Raw genomic sequence first — 19072 nt, forward strand, 5'->3', positions numbered from 1 at the left:
TTCCACGAGCGTCAGCCACACCTGCCCTGAAGGTGAATAGATGGGATTTAGTGCGATAGCGTCAGCACGTTCTTGTATGGTTTGACTCCGTGTAGCTGTGTGCATGCCCTGCCTGCAGGGGGCTGACAGCCATAAACAAATCTCATTTCATCCAGTGAACCTGTCTGGACACCTGATCCCTTTGAAGAGCTACTGGGCTGCGCACTCTACAGAAAATGTGAATTTCACAGAAATTGAGTCGTCACTTCCCTTCCACCACATAGGTTAGCATTTCCACACACGTGTGGTGACTCGCCTGATGCCCGTATAACCCAATAGTGTTATAATTTACCTCACTGTTCTTCTTTGAGCTCCAGAATTCTGAGAATAATGACAGAAAGTGCCCGTCTCCTTTGTGAGTGAGCAGAGATGAACACCAGTGGAAACCATATTTCTGTAGGTCGTGTGAAACGTGGAGCTGAGTTCTGAATGTTCCCAACCTTTATGGAAGTTTGCTCTTTGGATCTTGTGAATGTTTGTGGTTTTACAAGAGATGTTAGCAAGCCGCTCTTTTTTATTAGCACTTTTTGTAAATGGGATGCGTTTATTTCCTGCAGCATCGAGTCTTTTATTACAAATGTATAGATTCTATATTTAGCTCTTTTAGAGAACAATAACATGTAAATACAATATAAATGTTTTATTTTTGCAGGTACAATTTTTGACAGTGTTTTTCCTATAAAGTGTCATTTTTGCTTTACTTGCACAATTGCTCTGTGTTTCTCATTGAGGCCTCTTGCTTTGCAGCTTTGACTTAATTGTCTCCTTTGACCGTTCGTACGCTGCTTTACGTCACAGTGTACCGTGGTGAAGCTGAAACGAAGCTACTTAACAATATCACTGTGTCACAGAGTGTTTAGATGTTCCAAAAATAAGATGTGTCCAATAACTCCATGAGTGTGTCCTCTTCTGTCATTTTTACACCTCGGTGTGGTACATTACTTGATTTCCTCGTGGTCTCTGTCTGAAAGCTGCAACTATGTGATGTAAAACTCTTATGGACTGTACGACAGATTCCAGGTACAGAGAAGCAATAACAGTGGATCAAAGCTGATTACAAGTATTTTAGCGTGTGTGTGTGTGCACGCATGCATGTGTGTGCGTGGTCCTGGCACGTGCTGAGGCAGGAGATGCTCTTCAATGAGAGGCACAGACCAATTCAAACTTCTTTATAAGCTTCAATGGTACCAGTGAACTTTATTGAATGTTATGAAAAAACACTGCAATATATTTTGGTATTGGATCAAGCTGCTAACACACTTCTAAAGCTCCTTAAGGTGCTACAGACCTCCTCACTATCTCTTCAGATGTATCGTTTGTACAAAGTATCCCGTGTAGCTGAACAGTTGGCATGTGTGTGCCTAGTCGTACTTTATAGCTTCATATATTTTCTTGTACTGTGACTTTTGTAGTCTTTGCCTTTAATATAGCCCCCCCCACCCGCACTCACCTGCGTGTGAGCGTCCACAGACTGAGTTGTGTTGGGAGGTTACGCTGATGCTGGGAAACTGATAGCAGTGAGCTGCATCCAGCCACATTTAAAAACAGCATCCTGTGACGATGATCGACTCGTTGCAAATTCTTAATGTTCTTCATATTTTACTTTTTTTTACTTTTACATTTATCTTACAAACTACTGTTGTATTTTTATAGGCAAAGTATCACCTAAACACACAAATACATATACAGCTCACACTTGTCTGTGTGTGTTTATAGGTTGTGTAAAATAAATGTTAATGCTGCAGCTTTGACATCATCCAAAGAAGCAGATTATTTATTGCCTGGCAGAATAACCTGATTTCATTCACATATGTTGCTGCTATAATAGAAGAGCTGCAGTTGACAACTCCGATGTTTTATTCAATGTAATAAAAGAAATCAAACAGAAGAATCCAGCTCGTCTGTTTTCAACCTGTCACTCTGAGAACTTTGTTACAGTAACACACAGTGACACACAGTGTTACTGACACGCAGACTGCAGGTTTCCCCAACCTTACAAACAGGTCTTGATCAGTGGTTGTTGATCAATGGTCATGAGAATTTGCATAATTATGATGAACTGACCTCCCAGCCCATTCAGTGGTTTCAATCATTATGTAAATGTGCTGTTTATACCATTGGGGAAACCTGCAGTCAGCTGAGACTGAAGACGTCACCTGATGATGACGACACGTTTCTCCTACTGAAAGCATCCAGATGAACAGAATCAACTTTTGGAGAGTTACGCTTCCTTACAACATGAAAAATCTCTCTGACCCATGAAAATGATACCTGGTACACCGAAGCTCGCATCAGACTGGTTCCAGTAGCTTGCATTAAAACACAGTAATGTACAGCTCCATGTTTTCCTTTGTTACCAGTGAGCAGGCTGTTAGAAAGTGAGCATCTGTTTTTGCGTGCTGGAAAAGTCGGAGAGAGTGAAACAGACAGGCTGTGAGCTCCACGCTCCTCGGTGGAGCACCCTCCCCCAGCCTCACACTCAGTCCACCCTGACTGTTCAGGCAGGGCTCCCCATCCGCAGCTTTAAACACTGCGCACACATTACCAGCTCACACGGCTCGCCGGGTCGTATATATGACCGTAGATGTTATTATGCTCACTATCCCAGATGTTGTTCACACAAAGCCGTCCTTTTACCCGGCTCTGCTCTGTTGTATAGAGTAAACTGAGGTGAACCATCGGCATGAACTCAGTGACCCCAAACAGAAGCATTACGTCCTCCAGAACAGCAGGCGGCAGTGCGGAGCGCGTAAAAGCCTGAGCTGAGCGCAGAGTAGCTGTTCGGCTTACAGAGCAGTATGGTGCACAGCGTGCCATGCCGTCTCCCATCCCGCTGACCCGCCTGCTGCCCAAAGACTTCTGCCCCTTTCTGGACACGGGGCCCTGCAGCAGCCCGCTGACTAAGCACGGCTCCACCTTACAAGTGCCCGCTCAGCGGCTCCATGGCCGAATCGCCACTCGGCTTTGGTCCTCGGTTATCCACTGGAAGCAGCTGCGCTCCGTGCAGCCCGTGGGCTCGGGAGGCTTCGGCTCGGTCGACCAGGCGGAGTACTTCGGAGAGACCGTGGCGGTGAAGAAGGTCAACAGGTCCACCAAGAACAAGCTGGCGTCCCAGCAGAGCTTCTGGGCCGAGCTGAACGCGGCGCACCTGCGCCACGCCAACATAGTGCGCGTAATAGCTGCCACCACCTGCGTCCCGCCACAGTGTGGAGACGAAGGCAGCATCGGGGTAATACTGATGGAGTTCGTGGGCAGAAGGAACCTCCAGCAGGTCATTTACGGTGGCACGGAGCCGCTGGGACAGCACAGGTGCGTCAGGTACTCGTCGGACATCGTTCACGGCCTGAGGTTTCTCCACTCCCACGGCGTCGTGCATCTGGACATTAAACCAGCTAACGTGCTGCTGACCAGCGAGGACGTGTGCAAAATCGCAGACTTCGGCTGTTCTCTCAAACTGGACCCTGGCTGTGAGGTCAGCGCCGCGAGCCACCAGCCTCTCGTGGGTGGCACGTACACGCACAGAGCCCCAGAGCTGCTCAGAGGCGAGAGGGTGACTCCTAAAGCGGACATCTTTTCTTTCGGCATCACTCTGTGGCAGCTTCTCACCAGAGAGCCGCCCTACACCGGCGACAGGGAGCACGTCATCTACGCGGTGGTGGCTCACAATCTGCGGCCTCCTGTTCAGGACCACCAGGTGTTCCGGTCGGAGCCGGGGCGGCTGTTTCGGGCTCTGCTGAGCCGCTGCTGGAACGGAACGCCCCCCTGCAGACCCAGCGCCCAGGAGCTGCTGTCGTCCCTGGAGCAGCTGCAGCCACAGACCTGATTTGATCTCCGAAGCTGCGCACGGGTGTGTGGACAGCTGTGGGTTCGAATATGTTCAGCTCCAGGAAACGAGCACTGTGCGCTAGGCCAGGTCAAAGCTGAGGAAACGCTGGGCGTCTATGACTACATGTTTCTACTGTGCAAATAATAAGTGTGATACTCCTCAGATTGTAGCATTAAAATGAGCTGGTTTATTCTCCTCTCAGCTGTTCGTGCTGCTGTCAGGTCGGTCCTGTGGGACCAGGACACCGTTTCCTCCCAGGCGTCCTGATCTATCTGTGAGTTTCCAAATGTTTCTTAAATGTGTTGTGAATCCTAGTGTGTGAAACGTGATATTTGGGTGTGATGGGTTTCATTAAAATTCTTTTTTATGCCACGTTTGTCTGGAGTTCACATCATTAGAGGGCAGCAGCTGGTCGGAGGCTCGGTGGGCCACTGCTGCCGTGTCATGGGAGGACACTTAGTGTTCAAGTAGTACAAAACCAACTGTTTGTTTACATTTCAAATATTGTGTAGCAGCACTAAACACATGGGTCCTCTCTGACTGCCATTGTGTTCGTATTTAACCACAAACTGCATTAGATTCTTCACGTCAGTGTACGGCTGCAGGTGGGCCCGGTTACCAGCCTCATTCAGCCAATCACAGGTTTCTCCTTATTTACCAATCCACCCCCGCACACACAGACGGGCATCCTGAGCGCGTGAGGAGGTTACCCACTGTCAGAGTTGTCGTTGAGCCTCGTAATGATTTGCAGCTGTGTGCAGAAACAACGAGATTCTAATGAAATGACCAAACTCAGACTTGTTCATGATAAAGTTTATTTGTACTCTGACGTCGAGCTTGGGTCTGCCGCCCGGCCCGTCGTCTGATCCAGCTGCTGTAGATCTCCTTCATCCTTAAAGCTCACAAACTCAATGCATATACAGAGAAGTACGATTTGTGAAGCCGGACAGCAGAGGGCGCTGCTGCTCATTTAACCCTTGTATGGTGTTCGGGTCTGTGAGACCCGTTTTCAGTTTTTTCAGAAAAATTAAACAATTATTTTTTCAACCTGAAATTCATTGGCTTTGGCTTATTTTCTGTGAAGAACATAAATCTGAACTAATTTTCAGTGACCTCATACTGTACCTCCCCCCATGCATTTACATTACATACAAGGTGTTGGGGTCCACTGGACCCAGGTCTAATAAAAGTGTTGAAAGTGCAGGTCCTGTGTTCCCACACTCTGTCTTCCTCCTCTCTGGTGCTGCTGATAGTGTTTTCTTCCCCTCCTGCTCTGCACAAAGTTGCACCATTGTTGAAAATTCAACTATCTGCTCTTACATTCCCACACATTTTACCCTCTTTCTTGAGGGATCCAAATTTTATTTTCTCATACCCTGTCCCACCTGCAAATTAGGGGCATAATACTATAAATAAGACTTTGCCATCCAATTGATTTTGGAAGAGAGAGGGGCTTCTGATGATGATGTTGACAAAGAGGTTTCAGAATATTTCACATTTCTGAAAATTCAGAGTCTGACAGTGACTTTGAAGAAGACGATGAGGTTGAGCACCATTTAGTAACAAAACGAAGACGAGTACCCCATCTGCTGCCAGCTCCAGGACCAGAACAAGCCCACCAGACAGCAAGTGAAGAAATATGGATGTCAATAACTGGTGACATTGAATGGTCTTCTTGGCCAAGAAATGAGCCACCCTGCAGAGCTGTTACTGTGATAAGCCAGGGCCAACACAGCTGACAGTTACTCATGTGCAGGACATCAAGTCTTCATTTGAGCTTTTCATCCCAGATTCCATCCAGAAAATTATTCTGCATTGCAGTAATCTAGAAGGACGGTGTGTTTTTGGAGAGAGGTGGAAGGAGACCAAATTCATCTAAGAACCCCAAAGGCCTACTTTGGGCTTCTTATCCTTGCAGGAGTTTTCAGGTCCAAAGGGGAATCCACAGAATCCTGTGGGATGCAGAAACCGGCAAGAACCTATCCGTGCATCAATGTCTCTGGAAAACTTCCACAAAATTTCCAGGATTATCCGTTTTGATAACCGAGACGACAGACCAGCTCGACGGCAGAGAGACAAGCTAGCTGCCATCAGGACAGTGTGGGATAAGTGTGTGCACCACCTCCCCCTGTTTTACATCCCTGGACTAATGTCACCATTGATGAGCAGCTGATCCCATTTAGTTGTGAAACATGTTGCTTCACCTGTAAATGTGTTGTGTCTTTCCACTCACTCCACTTGATTATAACTGATTCATTTTTATAACATTTTATAAAACAAAAAAGAAACGAGAAGCACATTGATTCATAAATGTGATCTAACAAAGGTAAAGGGAAAAATTAACCATGTTTGCTGTTCATATGGTTTGTAACTGGGATGAAGTAAACATCTGTTGAGTAATTTAACATAAAATTGTTTGATAGTGTTAAACTCTGGCGGGTCCACCAGACCCATGAACACTGGCTGAGTAAGAAAAATATGAACACCACACAAGGGTTAACTGCAGATTAGACACCGGCTGTTCATCACTGTAAAAATACAACGAAATACTATAAACGAACACTCAGTGTGAAGCTGTGTGTCACATGAGCGTCACAGGAACATGTCTCACTGACTGACACACAAATGTTACACACTTCTACCACGGTCTGTAAGGAAAACAATGTGTGAATGACAGCCTCAGATCGCACTGCAGACACACACAGGTAAACGCAGGTGTGCAGCGTTACAGTGAGGAGAGGCAGATGTGCTGCAGCTGTCCTCCATCATCAAAGCTGCAGGGCCCACCGACAGCACCTCTGCTACACTCCAGTCGCGATGCGATGTCACAGAAGAGCAAACAGCTGTTCTCACAGATGAGCAGGACCTGTACAAACTGCAGTTTCAGTTACAGCAGCGACTCAAAGCAGGGACGTGATGTCCTGATAAACACTACACAATAACACGAAGCAGCATCGTTGGAACAATATGAATAAGCGGATACAGCAACAGGTCCACAGCACGAAGCTGTCATCAGACACAGTCCCGCAGTGAGAGTCACTACAGCGGTTCCTCACCTGGAGCTACGAACAGGCCGATCACATAACGGTGACCCTCTCAGGGGAAACGTGGGCAGCTGAGCCCACCGGCTCCATGCGCTTGCCCCTCATCTCACTGCTGTCCTGACCCCTGCGGATCTGGTGGAGCTTGCGGGCAACGCAGGGGAGCAGGATCAGCAGCTTCCCAACGATGACGCACACCGGGAGCGCCAGGGCCACGACGAAGCTGGGCGGCAGGTAGAAGCGGTAGGCCTCCTCCTCAAAGGCGCGTTTCCAGCCAAACAGCAGCCCGTGGAAGGTCGCAATGAGCAGGGCGATGTACCCCAGAGTGGACTGGAGCAAAGACAGGAACACTCAGACACAGGCTTTTGTTGTGATCACATAACAGCACGACAGTGACTTACATTAGACACGCCCCTAACATCGAGACTACAGCAGAACATGTTTACACGCATGTAGTCTGTCATGTGACTGTCTAAGAGAGCATCTCGGTCACAGCACGTTTCCCCAAGTGTTCACAGCAGGAGAGCTGGGAGTGACGGCACGCCGCCTCAGAGACGCGACCTGAGTTCACAGCAGCTAAGCTGGTTTCAGGTACACTCGTCACAAGCCGCCATTACGCACTACTGATCACGTACACAGACTAGACTGGACTCCGAATACTCTCTGAGGCACGTGACACGACGGGCTGGTGGACTCTGTGGGTACCTGTATGAAGCCGAACTCCCTCCAGTTGAGCGTGCTGTGGACAGACGGGATGGAGGTGACAGCCAGCAGAGACAGCAGCCCCAGACTCATGATCCCAAAGGAAACGTACATCTCCACCCTCCACACCTCTTCCTCGTTCCACGTGCTTTCCATGTTCGAGTGGACCTGCCATCACATGAGAACACGTCACAGAGAGTACAGTTCATCAGGAGAAACCCTACCGCTGCTGCCAATCAGATTACAGCGTTTCTGGTTTACTCCACGAGCCTCCCATCGCTCCTCATGTGTTTGACACAGATGTTAGACAACGCCGACGTGAACACGTCTCTACTGTGACACAAACAGAAAAGTTAAAACCAGGAAGGTTGGTGGTTCAATCATGTGGTTCAAGATGCTAACCCCCTATGATGCATCCATGGGAGTGTGAGTGTTAGACAGGAAGCTTGTGTGATGCTGCCTCAGGGTGACACTTGTGCTGACCTGTAACGCTTCTGGATATTTGAAGGGAAAACCTGTGATGTTGCCAGTTCTCTTGCTAATGTGTAACGATTCAAATCAAAGTGATCTTCAGAAACAGCACTGATGTTTGTAAAGATGTGCAAAAAGCTGTTTCACTGACCTGCTGATAAGCAGTGTTGAGCAGCAGGTATCTCTCTGACCTTCTCAGAGGCAGGCACACACTGTAGAGGACATGAACAGCAGCCAGGAAAAAAGCGAGGAGGCCCAGCTGTTTGCGGCTCTGCAGCCAGTTTTCCAGCCAGTGTGGGAAATGCTTGTACTTGGTGCCATAGTAGAGCTGGTGGGCAGCTGCTAACTGTCCTGCAAGGTACACCAGGGCCAAGAGAGTGATGGCGACGGCAGGCAGTGTCCGATTCACTATCTCTATGGGGATCTTGTAGAAGTCACTCTGCTTGTATTTCATATATGGGTGAATTATATCTCGAATAAACGAGTAAGAAAAAAAGAAGATGGAGAGGGCCACGGCAGCAAGAACAGGGCCCTTCCAGCCAGGGAACAACTGGATAGGCATGTTCTCAATATCACGGGAAGAAGACAGGGTGCCCATGTCCACCGGCTGGAAGTTGAGCTGCCGGGCTAATTCCATGATCTGCTGCCTGGCCTCCACCGAGTCACTGCAGATGAACACCTACAGGAGAAACATGAGGGCGGGTTAGAGACGACGGGCCGGTTCAGAGGCGTCCTCCTGTTTGGACGGTGCTGCGAGACTCATAAAGAGTCCATCTCAGCAGCATCAGTAAGCCTGAAGAGCCTGCTACAGACCTCTCTGCACCCATGCTTCTTATTAATCTCTGGATATCTCCCACAGCATGTCTTTGTCCCCCCTGAGCCTGGTTCTGCTGGAGGTTTCTTCCTGTTAAAGGGAGTTTTTCCTTCCCACTGTCACCAAAGTGCTGCTCACAGGGGGTCACATGATTGTTGGGTTGTATTATTGTAGGGTCTGCCTTACATTATGTTGTTGTGGTCTGCTGCTGTATAAATAAAGTTGAATTGAAGTCATTTCGAACGCTGCCACTAACCCTGCTTGCTCATAGGGGGTCATATGATTGTTGGGTTTTTCTCTGTATCTATGAAGCGCCTTGAGGCGACTTTTGTTGTGATTTGGCGCTATATAAATAAAATTGAATTGAATTGAATTGAATTGAATAACCCAAAGGAAGCACTTACTGGTATTTCTTCACTGACTCAGTGTCATCAACAGCTTTAAACTCTCTGCCTTACATACAAAGTATCACAAAGTCAGATTCATGAGCACGTGGCTGACCTCTCAGCTGAGGCTGTGGTATTTTAAGGTAAAGACCCTACAACACTACAGACAAACCCCTGGTGGGCGAGCATTTTAGCAACAGTCACAGGTCAAAACTTTGGTTTTTAAACAGGAGGAAAGCTCCAGCAGAGCTCAGGGACACGACAGGACAAAGACACGCTGTAGACGTGGACACGTGTGGCCCGGTTACTGCACCTGTGTGCTGGCATCCTTAGGGTAGCTCTGCTGCATGGCCCAGGCTGAGATGACGTTGAAGCCTTTGACCACGATAGAGTCTGGCAGCAGTGAAGCCAGATACTCGGCGTTGGACTCTGGATACTGGTTTGCTCGCTTATTGTTACTCACATCCAGCAGGATCTTCCCTGCAGAACAAACACAAGCACAGGGCCCAGGTCACCAACACTGATAACCCAGACGTCTTTGCCCTTGCATTTCCTCCAGTCTCACAGACGCGGCTCAAACCAAAACCTTTGGGAGGTCAGTAGCTTGATCTGCATGCTGGGATAAGAAAATCAACCACCGTGTCCAGTATGTGTGTGATGGTGTGAAAGCACTTAGAGGTGTGTGACATACCTTCCAGTAGGTGTTTGAGGTCCCACACAACAGAATAGTGCTCACGGCGGATTGCCAGGAATACGATGTTAGCCTTCCCCACGGCATCTTCATGGTGCGTTACATCCACCACATGTGGAAATGAGTGAGCTGCCAATTTGGGATGGCGGCTACCCACCACCACATGGAAGCCACAGCGCAGCAGGCGAATGGTCAGGCACTTGGAGAAGTCACCTGATCCCAGAATGGCCACAGTAGGCTGAGCATCCCCGCACCAGCTTCCTGGACCTGCAGCTCCATTCTTCAGGCCTTTGGACAGCAGGGGGGCCTGGACGTGGTGGGAGGAGGAGGCTGTGAGGAACACGGGGTTCCTGCTTCCACTCATCAGAGACATAGAGTCCATCCTGCGTGCTGCTTCAGTGGGCCTGGAGGAGACAGAAGCACGGGTGTCTGTAAGAACACAGCAGAGGATCCGCAGGTTTCACGCATTTAACACACTTTGTTCCACATTTCTGAGAGCTACAGCAAACACGTCCACGCTGTGTGTGTGCGTGCGTGAGCGCGCGCCGGGACAGGAGGCCTCCACTGGCTACCCCAGTGACCGCGCGGGGAGCCCCCACACGACATCGGCTCTCCTCGCGACCTTGTGACTGCAGACAGTGGTTTCGCGAAGGACGCGGTCGCGCGTGTGCTCGTGCACCTGCACCAGATGCTCTACCGAGACACGACGAGCTGCCCGTTTACCCCACTCACGCGCACACGTATGATGCCATGTTACCGTGTGTGTCACGCGGGGATGCTGTCGCAGCTGCTAGCTCACCCTCCCGGTCCTCCTGCTCAGCCTCTGCCGCGTGACGTCACCACACTCGCTCGCGCCATCGTTCACTCACGCGGAAGTTGTTTTCAGGCGATATTATCTGCAGACAACACTGAAGCGAAGCTCTCTGTACATCACCCACAGCTCCGTCTCCTGTTTCACCGTGAAACAGGAAACACGTCACTGTTGCCTGCTCAGCACAATGTGACGTCATGTACGTGAGGGCAGAGCTTTTGTTTACACTCGGGCTTCATGCTCGCGCTTGTGTCGCCTCTGTCTGGTGACGTCAGCTCAGTGTGTGCACGTGTTTGTGCATTTACACACATATACACTCTATGGTATTACAACTGTTGTAGATCAGTGAGCAGTGGGCCAGACTAACTGCAGTGCACATGAACCACGTGGTGCAGTGCTGCCATTCACAGTAGCTCCACATCAGCGTTAACACGGGAGGGCGAGACGTCCACAGTGGAAGACAAAGATTCCAGTTTTGAATCTCGGCTTTTGTCTCTGAGCACTTTAATCACTCTATGATCAAAGTGTTGAAACCAGCACGATCGTGCACCTGTGTCTCCAGCCCAGCTGTGACAGATGTGACCGGATGAAAACGGTCATCAGACACAGGCGTTGGTCAAGCACAACACTAACTAGGTGGTCATGGCTGCCAGAGGAAGCCCATGATTAGTCCAGTACGATCAGAGCAGCAGAGCTGATGTCTGGACTACAGCACTGACTCTTAGCTGACAGTCACGTCAACAACACTTATTCCTGATTACCTTAGAAATCAAACATTTACTAAAGGGTGACGACATCACAGGTCAGTGATGTCACAACCCTGTTTCATTTGGCCAGTGTGAAAGAAGCCTCGTTCTCATCTGGGACATTTTTAAAGTCATTGGTTTGCATATATCAGCACGGTGATCACGTGCACAGGTGACACCTTTGACATCATGTAGGAAACAGTCTTGAACAGAAGCACAGGTAAGTGTGGTTACTGCGTAGCACTTTAACCTTGTTTACAATCCTCTTACTGCCCAAACCTGCACAGCACAGGTCTCGTCAGCTATCAGTGATGTCAACCTGAACAAAGACATCAGAACCAGGAAAATCAGTGTTTGCATCTTCTAGCCACTTCCTGTCCCACACCAGGCCGCAAACACTTTGAGCTATAAAAGCTCCACGGACACCATCAGTGTAGCCGCCGTCTCTGTACAGCTCACATATACTTAGTATGAAATGTGAACAGGATGTGGGCGATGGTCAGAACACTGATTCACGACTGAAGGCTGACTGTGACGACGTATTCTGCAAGTAAATGTCCTACAAAATGTCACAGAAGTAAAACTGTGTACAACATAAAGTAAGTCAGGGTAAAAGCACTGATCCTACATGTGACGGCAAAGACATGTCAAGACAGGACCAGCTACCTCTGAGGGTGTCCAGCCCGTTTAATATGTTCATGCTGTTCTAACAGCTGCTGCCTTTATTTCAAGCCAGTAACTGATTGATTGTTTCAGCTCTACTTGTTTACATCGTTGGTTAGTTCAATGTATAACTTGATTTTGTAACCATTGTGGAGAGGTGCAGCAGCTAGCACTGCCTCACAGCACCACCGTCCTGGGCTTGAATGTGGTCTGTGTGGAGGTGCTGCTCGGGTACGCGCCCTGGCTTAGGTTCACTGGGACTGTAAACTGGCTTCAGTGTGGACACTGTGCTGTGTTAGAAACCTGCAGGGTTGCTTTGTTGTTCACTTCAATGTTAAAATAAGTTCTTTATGAGCAGAGAGCAGTGACAGACTCACAAACTCATGTGTAGCTTGATTTAGACACGAACACAATGACAGCAGCAGTGCTGCCTCCTGTCACACAGAGACGACCCATGTGTGTATGAAAAAGTTTAGTCTTGTTATAAAATATTTGAAATGAAAACAAACAAAACATTCTCAGAAATGTCTGTTTTCCTCGTTTTTGTTTGGTATGACTTGAACACTGAGGGGGCGTGTCAGCAGCGGCCCACGGCTGCTTTCAGGTCCACAGCCCTGAGATCAACCCGATCGTTGAAGATTCAACCTTCTTCATTTGGCACATTCAGAGTTATACGAGTACAACATGCAGTGAAATGTGTGCTGACACGCTCCTCCGCTGTGCAAAACACGGATAACATTATCATCATTATTATTACACTTACAAATTACAATGAATTTAAAGTGAAAGTCGACGTATATTTTTCTTTCATAAGCTCCACCTCCTCAGCACACTGCAGATTTATAGACACGTGTCCAGGACGTCTGAATAGATGTGGAAGCTAAAAACAAAGTAACGTGAACACCAAGCAGGAGCTGGCTCTGCCTACCAGCCCGCACTCAGGGCTTCCCCGCCCCACGCCCTGTCTGGTTTTGGGCACGCCAGGCTGCCGTAGCCGTCACGATGTTGCTGTTGGGGTTCACATCAGCAGTTTTACTTCTGTGTTTATTTTTCATCATTCGCCTTTATATCGTTGTGAAGACGGGCGCCAACTGCAAGCCTGGAAGCAAGGGTCGGGTCACTGTTCTGGTGGTCGCGGGATCAGGTAACAGCGCGGAACACGGCCCCGCTGCGCTGCGTTCAAGTGTCACAGAGAAAGCGCGCTCATGTTGTTACGTTACAAACAGCCGTCAGCCGGCCTCCGTAGCTACCGGGCTACACCGGGCATGGAGCCATGTTTCACAGTGTTTCAGCAGCACTGTGACACCGTGGGTGTATCGGACACGGCGTGGACGCATGCTAATTCTAGCCATGCCACGTATCTGCTGTTTTAGCTGTGGATACTGAACATGTTTGCTTTGTGTCGGGCAGGAGTGCGACACTTCCGCCACCGTACAAACAACATCCCCGAGCTTCCGGTACACTATACATACCTAGAGTGTACACAAAGGTCATTCTGGTGATTAGTGAAGTGAAAATCCGTCAAAATACTGGATTTTTCTTAATAATTCCATCCAGATTAAGCGATGCTGGTTATTTTCTATGTATTTAGTTGTTAAAAGTCCTTAGAGGCAGGAATAGTTGTATTTCCTTGAAGAAACACAGTTTGGATGCATGCGTGGACCTGTGACAGGCGTGAGTCCGCTGGTTTTCCACGCTGAGATGAGGGGAAACTGCTGAGTCAGTCATCTGTGTGAGGTTGTTGCTCTCTGCCCTCCTGCTGCACACGGACCACATGTTTGACACCCCTCTCTCCGTCTTCATTCAGAAACGTCAAACATAAACTCACACGTGGATTTTGAAGCGACTTTTTAAATGAAGTCAGTTTGTCATCAGCAGTTCAGTCAGAACCTTTTTCCACTGAAAATCTCCTGATTCACTCTCAGTGGGTCTAACCAGAACCACATCCACGTGAAGGTGTTGGGCTGTGATGATTTTCACGCCACATCCTGTGGCACGTGGGCTGGTTTAAAGACACGAGTGTACGATCCGAGCCTGCTCCTTTCTCCAAACGTCAGCAGCATCTCTACGGGGAGAGCTCATCTCACCAAAGGATGCACTTCCAGTATGCATGAGCTTTGTCCGGCTCCAAGGTGACGTTTTTCCTTCTGAGACTCTTCAGTCCATTCCTGTGTAGGTTTCCAGTGGCTGTCATGTGTGAGACTACAATTCCCAACAGTCACTAGTGTCTCTGCAGTTGTTCCTGGGTCTTTAGACACATCTCGCACTAGTTTGCTTCCTTTCCTTGTTCTGTACTGCGTGGTCCTGCTTCTCAGTGCAGTTCTTGATGTTGGGGTAACTGTGTGCTCGTGTGCATCACAGGCCCATCGCTGTGTGATGTGTTTGTATTCTTGTCTTCAGTTTCTGTCAGCTGTAGTTTGTCCCTGTTAGGTAACAGCTGAATGATTAGATTTAAAAATCCAAATTCGGATGAATCAGAAAGTTGGTTAAATGATAACCACGAGCGTTCCTGCTGTCCATGGTAGTGACAGAGTGCTTTGGTGAGAGGAATAGTCAGCAGTATTCACATTACTCTGCTGGATTCAAACGGAGGCTCTGACATATCAACTCAGGCTTCATCTTGAGAAGTGTTGCTGAGCATGCTCACTGGAATTGGGTGCAGGTCTGAAACGTGCAGCCAACACGACCGTTAGCCAATGGATGTGCAGTGTTCCTGGTCTCAGTGGTGAAAATACTCAGCTTAATGCTGACGATCCAGTACAGTCTGGAGCGTAGAGCTGGTCCTGGGGTGTAGCTCTGCAGCTCAGTCTTAGTTATATACAGTGAAATTACAACAGCAGTTATCTTCACACGTAACGACCCTACGGTGTTAGCGAGAAACCACAACAATCAAATGATCCCCTATGAGCGAGCACTTGGTGACAGTGAGACAAAAAGCTCCCTTTTAACAGGAAGTGACCTAAAACAGAACCAGGATCACTGGACTAAAGTATGGGAGAGAGGCTCCAAAGGCTAATGACATGCAGTAATAGCACATATACTATAGACAGCATGAGAAAGCTGCTTCTGCAGGGGTCATATGATAATCCAGTTGTTCAGTGATGACGCGACGAATCCTACTTCCGGGTCTAAAGTAGTCTGCGTTTAATATGGCTTTTGTGTTGTTAACATGTTTAATGTTATGTATTTTCTTCTATTTGATCTCAAAAAGCTCCTAAAACAGTCAGTGATCACTGTTGACCTCCCTCGGCTTTTATTACCGCTAATCATTTATTTAAGCTCAGTTTTTAAAACCTTAGGATGTAGCTACAGCCCAGCCCATGCAGCAGTATATGAATGACTAACCTCGTATTGTGGATGGATTATCTCAGTTGTTCTCCTGGCTGAAGTTTGGTCCTTTTACAGCATCCTGCCATGCGATTACATTTGTTCCTGACCACCGAGAACACTCACGTTAACTTTTATCGAGTGGAAAAAAAGTTAGCTTGTTTATATTATGCTAACATAGCTGTGTCGCTAGCGGTCATGTAGCACATCATTATATACCAGCTAGCCCAACTTCAGTAACCCTACAAACGTCACTGCTGTTTAGTTTTCTGTCTTCATTTATGCTGGAAGTGATAACAGAGCTGTACGTTTGAATTTGTTTCCAAAACCCCGCAGTCAGGACATGCTATATTGTATTTAGATAGAAGCTAGCGAGCTAACTCCCTGCTAACTTCTAACTCCGTTAAATGTCATAAATTCCGTTTTCATGGATGCCTGGATGTTAAACTCAATTGTTACACCTGGTAGAGCAGAACGCTGATCATTTTATTAAAGATGAAAGACTTTAGACAGTTTTTCAACTCTCAGTAATGCCACAGTGATCGTTTGATATATGGACCTGCAGCGGAGTTTAGGCCCAGACACGGCTAGTGACGTCAGACTGAACGACCGGATACTCAGAGGTCTCTGAGGTCTGATGGGGCTCGGCCGTTTTGGGGAGATTGGAGTTGTCGTAGAAACAGTTTGTAGTCATTATGGGAACCTGCTGATGTGAGAATGATGTATAAACTATGATAAAGCATTTATAATGTAATGTCACATTTGACCTTTAAGGTCAGTAGACCGATGTGAAGTTCAAAGTGATAATGATGCTTTATAGAGCTGTTGGTCCTAGATGCTGAGCAGACTCCTGGCTGTTTCTGGCCACGTGCACGTCCAACACTGTCAGTGATGTCCTGTGGTGTGTCCTCGCTGCCGCTTCACGCCCAGCACGGACTGACCTGTTTGAACTCATGCTGGGATGAAACATACTTTCTAAATCAAATTGAATGTCTGTCTTTATTAAGTGTCCATCTAAAGATGAGCGTGTATGACGAGCGCAGTGAGGACTAAGAGTTCAGTGTCCTCCAGGTCGTGGTTAACCTTGTAACTGCTGCTGTGCTTCTTTCTGATTTGTAGGTGGTCATACCACAGAGGTCCTGCACCTGCTGCAGTGCATGTCTGCAGCCTACACACCTCGACACTATGTCCTCGCAGACACAGACAGGATGAGCGAGGAGAAAATTTGCACGTTTGAAAGCCTCAAACAACAGTCGGACTCACAGGTACGCATGATGGAGCTTTTGGTTTTAACTCAGTGTGGTGATGCACAGCGAGAGCTCACTGAGCTCTGTGGTCTCCATGGCCCAGCAGCTGCACCCCAGCACAGTGCAGAGGTTCAGATACAGCAAAGCGTGCCACCGCTGGACTCTGCAGAGGACTTGCTGCTCCCACAGGACTGCATCATCATAGGCAGGAGAGTCCTGACACAGCAGGCTCACACACTGGAAGAGTTACTTATTTCCTGTCCTTCAGGAAAGTATCACACTGTGACAGTACTCCACTGCCAGGCAAAGAGCACATCAGCAAAACAGAAAGTAAAGTTTGGCCTGTTGGCCACCAGCGTTTCTGAAGTAATCCTGTTACTGTGTGGTTTAAGCTGTCTACCGAAGCGCACGATCTGATATCCTCGTGTTGGTGTTGTTCCCAGATCATCATGAAAATGTTCCAGGTTCAACATTGCAAGTGACCAATCACATTGTTGTGACGTCATACTTTTGCGACTTCGGGAAAAACCGGCGTAAAACAAAAAACTGTACTTAAGCTGCGAGAAACCGCCTCTGTCCGCCGATCAACGGACCCTAACTCTTTAATAAACAGTAAGCAGAATTGATATTGTCCTCGCAACATTGGAATTTCATAAATGCACGAATGGCTTGGCGTGCAAAAGAATAACGTCACAACAAAGTGATTGGTCACTTGCAACGTTGAACCTGGAACAACATTTTCATGGTGGTCTGGGAACAACACCAACACGAGGATATCAGATCATCCCTACAGAAGCACGTCCTCGTGTGTCTCACAGGTCCAGGTGTGTGGTTGGTTTCTGTTTGTCTTCAGTCCCTGTCAGCTTACAGCTCAGTGAATCCATTTAAACATCTAATGTCAAATTCAGACGAATGTGACGCACACGTGTTTGTTCCTCAGTTCACCATCTGTCGGATCCCACGGAGCCGCGAGGTGCACCAGTCCTGGAGCTCGTCTGTCGTCAGCACTCTCGATGCCCTGCGCTATTCCCTGCCTCTGGTGTTCAGGCTCAGACCGGACATGGTGAGTGGAGCAGGCTGTAGTGAACAGTGGCTCACACAGCGGTGGTTAGCACGCTGCAGCTGAAGGCATGTTACCAACGGAATATTCCATCCGTTATATTTGAGTCACAAATACTGTTGTGTTGTTAATGAGCGACAGTAAATGGAGAGAAAACGGCTTCTCACTGGTTTCGCTTTACAAAAACATTTGTTTCTGCTGAAAAACTGCTTCTGTTCAAACGCTGGCTGTTTCAGGTCTGTTTTAGTCGCAGCTGAAACGCTGGCGCTTACGTGGCGACGGCGCCGAGCGCTAAACGAAGCGTCGAGGCAAAGGATCATTTTCTGATCAACTTATCGCTGCAGCCCTGCTGCTGTAAGAAGGTTTGTGCAGGGAAACAGACGGCTGAGAGGTGTGGGTGTAAGCTGACTGCAGAGTGGGGCTCTGCATGCAGAGGAGCTGTATGATTACTTCTCCAGACTCCACGGCAGCTTTCCTGTAAACTCCACCAGCCTCCTTCAGTGCTGAGGCCTCGTACTTACTCAGCCCCCTCCCTTTGTCTCACTGAACGCAGTCCTCGGTGAGTCAAACGCGTATCTGTTTGAAACATTCTGATGCATTTGTGGTTTGAGACGGTTCAGCTCAGCCGGGTTTGGCCTTAAATATGTTCGGTAAGCTCCAAACCCCAACAGGGTTTCCCTCTTTGACTCTCACAGTTTCTACTGAAGGACCTGAGGAGGGGAGGTCACTGTGAGAACAGAGGCTGCTGCGCTGCATGTCCGAGGCGTCCTGTGATGACAGGGAGTGCACATGAACCGAGCCAGTCTTTGTCACATGACACACAGTTTTGTAACAGATGTACAGAATAACCTCTTTCCACGGATGTGTGCCCGCCCCCCCTGTCTGTGTTTTCAGGTGCTGTGTAACGGCCCGGGGACCTGCATCCCCCTGTGTGTAGCAGGACTCCTCCTTGGAATTCTGGGAATAAAGAAAGTCCTGATAGTTTACGCTGAGAGTATTTGCCGTGTCCAGACGTTGTCGCTCACTGGGAAGATCCTGTATCCTGTATCCGACTACTTCTTTGTACAGTGGTCGTCTCTGAGGGACAAATACCCCAAATCCATTTTCCTGGGAAGAATGGTGTGAAAGTGTCCGATCCACACGGACTCATTCCTGCTGTGTGATGAATAAATGCTGTGTCTGTATTGTTGAGTTGTTTGTGCCATTATTTACTCTCACTACTATTAAACTACTCAGAAAACAATGCAG

The 19072-nt window shown here is 48.2% G+C and overlaps 3 protein-coding genes across 8 annotated transcripts; 2 read left to right on the top strand and 1 right to left on the bottom strand.

Moving 5' to 3' along the window:
• The first annotated feature begins 2779 nt into the window (after positions 1-2779).
• Positions 2780-4237, top strand: mos (v-mos Moloney murine sarcoma viral oncogene homolog). The gene has a single exon (XM_026179100.1). The coding sequence runs from the start codon at positions 2855-2857 to the stop codon at positions 3860-3862; it is 1008 nt and encodes a 335-aa protein (XP_026034885.1). The 5' UTR covers positions 2780-2854; the 3' UTR covers positions 3863-4237.
• A 2077-nt stretch (positions 4238-6314) lies between these two features.
• Positions 6315-11359, bottom strand: steap2 (STEAP family member 2, metalloreductase). 5 transcript variants are annotated; one of them, XM_026179097.1, is made up of 7 exons: positions 10770-11358; positions 9971-10374; positions 9593-9759; positions 8231-8758; positions 7612-7776; positions 6922-7236; positions 6315-6731 (listed from the first exon to the last, which is right to left on the bottom strand). In XM_026179097.1, the coding sequence occupies exons 2-6, from the start codon at positions 10350-10352 to the stop codon at positions 6943-6945; spliced, it is 1536 nt and encodes a 511-aa protein (XP_026034882.1). In that variant the 5' UTR covers positions 10353-10374; positions 10770-11358; the 3' UTR covers positions 6315-6731; positions 6922-6942. The 5 variants fall into 5 exon arrangements, with proteins under 5 accessions (XP_026034882.1, XP_026034884.1, XP_026034880.1 ...); XM_026179099.1 differs by having other exon boundaries at positions 6315-7236; positions 10840-11359; XM_026179095.1 differs by having other exon boundaries at positions 6315-7236.
• Positions 11360-13024: 1665 nt separating this feature from the next.
• alg14 (ALG14 UDP-N-acetylglucosaminyltransferase subunit) lies at positions 13025-19015 on the top strand. Of its 2 annotated transcripts, none has more exons than XM_026179103.1 (4): positions 13025-13334; positions 16637-16782; positions 17705-17827; positions 18719-19015. In XM_026179103.1, exons 1-4 carry the CDS (start codon positions 13193-13195, stop codon positions 18947-18949), a joined length of 642 nt encoding a protein of 213 aa, XP_026034888.1. In that variant the 5' UTR covers positions 13025-13192; the 3' UTR covers positions 18950-19015. The 2 variants fall into 2 exon arrangements, with proteins under 2 accessions (XP_026034888.1, XP_026034889.1); XM_026179104.1 differs by lacking the exon at positions 13025-13334 and adding an exon at positions 13657-14322.
• The last annotated feature ends 57 nt before the right edge of the window (positions 19016-19072 follow it).

This window comes from Astatotilapia calliptera, chromosome 9 (genome assembly GCF_900246225.1).
Source record: "Astatotilapia calliptera chromosome 9, fAstCal1.2, whole genome shotgun sequence".
Taxonomy (NCBI): Eukaryota; Metazoa; Chordata; class Actinopteri; order Cichliformes; family Cichlidae; genus Astatotilapia; species Astatotilapia calliptera.

What these genes read in the sequence shown, in the direction of transcription:
- mos (XM_026179100.1), top strand. Translation starts at nt 2,855, where the DNA reads ATGCCGTCTCCCATCCCGCTGACCCGCCTGCTGCCCAAAGACTTCTGC.
- steap2 (XM_026179099.1), bottom strand. Translation starts at nt 10,352, where the DNA reads ATGGACTCTATGTCTCTGATGAGTGGAAGCAGGAACCCCGTGTTCCTC. An exon ending in CCTCAAACACCTACTGGAAG is followed by an intron (nt 9,760 to 9,970) that starts GTATGTCACACA and finishes TTTGTTCTGCAG; the next exon opens with GGAAGATCCTGCTGGATGTG. An exon ending in GGGAGTTCGGCTTCATACAG is followed by an intron (nt 7,237 to 7,611) that starts GTACCCACAGAG and finishes TCTTTGCTCCAG; the next exon opens with TCCACTCTGGGGTACATCGC.
- alg14 (XM_026179103.1), top strand. Translation starts at nt 13,193, where the DNA reads ATGTTGCTGTTGGGGTTCACATCAGCAGTTTTACTTCTGTGTTTATTT. An exon ending in TCTGGTGGTCGCGGGATCAG is followed by an intron (nt 13,335 to 16,636) that starts GTAACAGCGCGG and finishes TCTGATTTGTAG; the next exon opens with GTGGTCATACCACAGAGGTC. An exon ending in AACAACAGTCGGACTCACAG is followed by an intron (nt 16,783 to 17,704) that starts GTACGCATGATG and finishes TTTGTTCCTCAG; the next exon opens with TTCACCATCTGTCGGATCCC.